General features: G+C 52.7%; 1 protein-coding gene across 1 annotated transcript in view; it reads right to left on the reverse strand.

The window, feature by feature from the left end:
* PPP1R14C (protein phosphatase 1 regulatory inhibitor subunit 14C) overlaps positions 1 to 4,355 on the reverse strand; it is a 74,938-nt gene extending 70,583 nt beyond the window's left edge. The window contains exon 1 of the mRNA XM_066373002.1: positions 3,828 to 4,355. Coding sequence (XP_066229099.1) covers positions 3,828 to 4,169 — 342 coding nt within the window. The 5' untranslated portion in view covers positions 4,170 to 4,355. The remainder of the gene's footprint in view (positions 1 to 3,827) is intronic.
* Between the last annotated feature and the right edge of the window lie 1,155 nt (positions 4,356 to 5,510).

Here is a 5,510-nt window from a genome sequence, read left to right on the forward strand (position 1 = left end):
AATCACTCTGTGCACAGGTCTGTTTACGGGGAGGCTGCTCCGGGCACTTCGGTGTCCTGAGGTCAACCACAGCCTTTCATGTCCAGAGCAAAGGGAATTGCATAACTGGAAGTGCGGGTGTTATCTCGAGGCTGGACAAGATGGGAGAAATTGATACCACTTATCCAGTAAGTCATCTTGCAATACCTGTCCACATAGACGCTACGCCAGATTTCAAATGCTCTTGAAAACCCCTCAGGGTTCGGAAGAGATAGGAAAGTGTCTTAAAACAGAAAGCCTTAAATGGGGACATAGATTTAACCTAACAGTTCCATTATAACCAAATTCCCACATGAAAATGTAACCAGAGGTACAAGGAGATAAAATGGAAAATAACTATAAACATATAACTAAGCATTTTAGAATCTATAAAAGCATTTGTCTGTGTCTCCAAAAGACTGTCAGATGTGATGTGAAACCATACCAACTTAGACTGGGCGAGGAGGGCCACAGTCTGGGCCACGATCCTGCTTCCCCCGTTTTCCTGAAGAGTTCCTGGAACCAAGTGGACCTACCCAGCCAAAACTGTGTCCTGCCATCTGGCTTTTGGCTACGCTCCAGGTCCCTAGAATTCCCTGATCAAATGCCTCGTCCCTGCCAGGGCACGAACTGGCTCCTCGCAGACCTGTCTTCCCGGTGGGGGACGTGGCCACTGGTCTGAGCCAGAGGCGTGGGGAAAGAGTGGCAGAGGATGTAGACAAAGACGGGACATGCACGTGGACACTGTGTCCTTCACCAGGTAGGACAGCCCCAGGGGTGGGGAGCAAAGGGAAGCAGACCCAGGCCCAGGGCGACTCTCCCAACCGTTCCCAGCTCTGAGCTCCGGAGAGGCTGAGAATTCAAAATCCCAACCTAACCTTCCAGGCCATTCTGAAGTTACTGTTGTCAAGGTAGGTAGGTAGATGCTTGTTCCTTAGCTTAATTCATAACTTAAATATTTAGACATGTGCTATGAGGGCCTCCATCTGTTCTCTTGCATGGGATCCTGCAAAGTTAACTAGCAGGCCTGGGTTCAAACCCCCACCCCGCCCCCTGCCAGTCACCAACTATGTGAGCCGGGAAAAGCCTCTTAATCTGTGTCAGTTTCCTCATCTGTCAAACAGAGATCATAAATGCACTGTTTTCATAGGGTTGTTATAAAGAGTAAGTGAATGAGTGTGTACAAAGTGACTAGAACAGAACCTGGTACCTAATACACTCTCCTAAAATGCCATCTTTGAATTATTCTCCATATAAAACTGATTGGCCAGCACAAAGTTCTAGATAAGACCACAGCCAGGAAGTTATTCTAGATAGGACCACAGCTAGGAAGTGTATCCCTTCTTTCCCGCTCTTCTAATTTTAAATGTCAGGCTTTATGTCACCCCAAAAGATCATTATTTCCTGCTCTGTCAAAGACAAGTCATCTAACTACTGACTTGAAGTTCTTCTGAAATGAAGTACGTGTTCCCACCACCACACGCCCCTCCGCCCCTACTTGGCGGTTAGCTCAGGCCTCTGACCAGTTTGAAGTCTGGCAAATTGGCATTCTGTGTCCATTTCACGTCATAAACATTTGGGAAAATTACCAGCGTTAAGTGTTAAAATAAAAGGGCATTTCCTGACTTTCACAGTCACAAGATTCAGAGCTGTAAACCAGGGTAGGTCCTCCTCGACTCACATATCACAGGATGAACAACTTGAAGCTATCAGCAAGGCATGGCTAGCAGACCAGAGAACCAAGCTAAAAATAGAGACCCACCAGCGGAGAAGTAGATGGGAGAAGACAATCCTTTATATGGCCACTTATAAGTCCACATGCTTTCGATGGTTACATGAGGGTGTGCCATCAGCACAGTAATTACAAACTGCTGACAACCTTCTCGATGATGTATTTGCCTTCAGTCTAAAACGACAGAACAAACAACTTGAAGTGAAATGCTTGCCACGTTGTGATGACAGGCGGGTAGCTATGGCATCTTGTATCATATCACCACAAAACCTATCTTTCACATCAAAGCTGTTTGCTACACATTGGAGGTCTACAACGGGAGAAGAGAGGTTCAAAGAAAACATTCAAGGTCGTATTTACCCTTTAAAAATACACCTCCGTGTTCAATACAGTGAACAATCCATCTTCCATTCTTTTTCCGAATTATCCTGAATTGTTTTTAAAATATATGCTATATGATGAATTGCCAACCTACCAGGAGGCTGAAACTCTTTCAGCTGCTCAAATCCATCTAATTGGTCTCCCATAAAAGGAGCATTGCAAAAGCATTGTTAATTTCAACAACAGTTTTTATTATTAACTCAGATCTTTTCCAAATTCAAAATGGAGAATAAAGGCCAGTATGAAACAAATGAAAATTAACTGGATTCCACAGAGGCTAGACAGAGCATTCCCACTCATCCAACAATAATCCCATCTAAATCAAATATATTGTTCCTTTGGAGAGTTTTGTCAACTTCCTACATTAAAAAAAACAAACAAACCATGAACACTTCCGATGTTGGCCAGTTTTTATTCCTGCAGTTAAAATGCCTTTTTATAAGAGCTGGGCTGGAGAAACAATATATTTTTACAAGCCCATTAGTCATATAGTCAAGCTTCATTATAACATAACCATTCATCAGTAGTCCATAATAGACTGCTGTTCCCTGTGTGATGAGGACGTTAAGGAACATGTGTGTTCACAATAGGCCATAAAATGTGTTCAAACAGAACACCCCAGGCCAGCGGGGAAGCCCGTGAGTTCATCTGCCTGTCCTTTTTTGATGGAGAGTGGTAACAGTTGTATGGACACCAACATAGCTGTAAATTATTCATCCTCTTCACCCCTCCACCCTTTCCAAACTCCACTCCCATAGGAGAAGTAGAAAGAATACTTCCTTTCACATTGCTGATATTAACGACCCAAACGGATGATTCTGTTGGCTTTGGTCATTTTCTAGCCTACCTTTGTTACAGCTTATTCTCCTAAGGGCCAATGTGCACATGTCAGCCAGTGGTTGGTGTACATACAACCAGAGCCCCCGATCAGCGATCAGCGGGAGGTCACCGAGTCCTGGCCCCCCGCTGAGCTCCCTTCCTCCCAGCCAGGCACCCTGCAGGTCAGGCCCGGCTCTCACTCTGCCCGCACCTACAGCAGGAGCAGCTTTGTCAGGAGACAAGAGCGCTGCTTCAACAAAGCCCGTGCCTGCAGCTTTGGTCAATGAAAGGACAAATTATGAGGACAGGCGTTGGGACCGGCTGGAACAGGGAAAGCGTTCATCTCGTGATTTTCATGTACAATTTCAGGAACAGAGTGTGTGTGTGTGTGTGTGGGGGGGGGGTGTCTCTGAGATTCGCAGACCTCTCCTTTCTGTTAAGCAGCGTTCAGGTTCCTTCCCTGTTCCCTCCCTACAGAAAACAGGGACTACCAGGATCCCAGGAGCTGGAGCTGCTCTCCGCGGGGGGAGCCCCTCCAAGCCCAGCTTCTTTTCCCAGCAGCAGCTGGAGCCTAGAAACCCCGGGGCTCGGGAACATGCAATGCGCTGAGCGAGATCTAACCCCACACGGTCCCCACAGCTATCAAAGGTTTCTACAGCTCTCCGGGCACCCACAGCTGAGCCCACGCAGAGGCGTCCCGATCCCTGCGCCCTGGAGCCACGGGGCTCCCTGGAAAGAGAACGCGCGGTGCCCGGCTCCCAGCGCGGGGTCCTCGGGAGTCAGGACCGTGCGCCCCGGGAGCTGGAGCCCTGGAGCAGCCCTGTGTGGGCACAGCAGGGAGGGAGGCCCCGGCCCGCCAGGCCCCGCGCCCAGGTACCTCGCAGCCGTACAGCTGTCCCAGCTGCTCCACGATCCACTCCTCCAGCACCAGCCGCTTCCTGAGCTCCTTGCGATCGTATTTCACCGTCACTTTTCCCTGCTGGTGGCGACGCTGCTGCTGCTGCTGTTGTTGCTGCTGCTTTTGCTGCTGCACCTGCCCGGCAGCAGCCGCGGTGCCCACTGGCGCGGAGTCCTCCCGGGAGGAGCCCGAGCCGCCGCTCGAGCCCGGGCTGCCTCCGGTGCCGGTGCCGGTGCCGCCTCGGGGGCTCTGGAAGAAAACCCGCGCGCCGCCGCCGCTGGCCCCACCGGCCGCCTCGCTGCTGCCCGTCGCCACCGACATGTCCCCGCGCCGGAGCCCGAGTGCGGCAGGGAGGCGGGCAGGCGGAGCGCGCCCGTGCGGCGCTGCTACCACCCGGAGCCGGGCAGCCGCATGCGAGGGGCCCTCCCGCACCTGCTCCGTGCGCCTCGCTCTCCGGCGCCGAGCTCCGGGCGGGGACAGAGGAGCCGCGGCTCCACCAGGAGGGCGGGGAGGAGGGCGGGGCGGATCCCGCAGCCTTAAAGACGCCGCGGAGGACCCTCGGGGTCCAGCCTGGGAGGCGGCGCCGGCCTCGGGCAGGCAGGGGCCCGGGGACGTGGGAGTTGCGCACGGAGGGGGGAATGCGTGCAGACGCTCGCGGTCGCGGGTGTGTGGACACAGGAGAGGAATGGCGTGGGTCTGGGGCCAGGAAGGGTCCTCTGAGCCTGGGGACCGTGTCCTCTTCTCCCTGAGACGAGAGCCGCGCCTCCCACTGCGGTCCCGGAGCCCAGGAAACCGGCCGCTTCCCGGGGCCTTGTCCTAGCACTGCCCTGGACAGGGGTCGCCAGGAAGGGGACAGGGACAGGAACCTTGCCACAGGTTCCTCGGGGTTTTCTTCTTTCTATGGACTCCTGCAAGGGCGGGGAGGTGTCACCCGCGCTCCGGGCCCCACCTCGCTGCTCCAAGTACACATTCCTGTTCAGACCTCTTCCTCTTCGGATTGTGAGAAAAACCCACGAGGCGATGCTGGTGCAATCGGGCAGTCACCGGCCTGAGAACACTTCAGACCAGTTCTTCGCCCCTTACAGACTGTTATGCACGGGCAGAGCACTCGGATACTTTTATATTAAGGGGCAGAAGGCTTGGTTGTCCCTTAGGCTAAGGGGCTGGGGACAGCCAGGCAGCAAACATTTCTCTAAGAGGCTTGCTGGTCTCCATGTCTTACTGGCACTGCGTTCTGTCTACAGCCATTTCCAAACAACCTCTTTTTGCCGGGCAAAGCACTGCACGACTAACTACTTTAAAAAACATCATGCAGCCAAGTAGACGTGGGAATGAATGAGCTTATTATAAGGTTTAGAGCAAAGAGTCTGGGAGGGAAACTGTAAACAGAAAACTGCATGGGTGTAAAGTTATAGGGCGACACTGATATACTTCTGTTGTATATAACATCCCATTTCTGTTCAGGCAACTAAACGAAACCACAAAGGCCCTGGCCAGTCGGCTCAGTGGTGGAGCGTCGGCCTAGTGTGCGGAAGTCCCTGGTTCGATTCCCGGCCAGGGCACACAGGAGAGAGAGGCGCCCATCTGCTTCTCCACCCCTCCCCCTCTCCTTTCTGTCTGTCTCTCTCTTCCCCTCCCACAGCCAAGGCTCCATTGGAGCAA

The sequence above is a fragment of the Saccopteryx leptura genome, chromosome 3, assembly GCF_036850995.1.
Source record: "Saccopteryx leptura isolate mSacLep1 chromosome 3, mSacLep1_pri_phased_curated, whole genome shotgun sequence".
NCBI classification, from domain to species: Eukaryota; Metazoa; Chordata; class Mammalia; order Chiroptera; family Emballonuridae; genus Saccopteryx; species Saccopteryx leptura.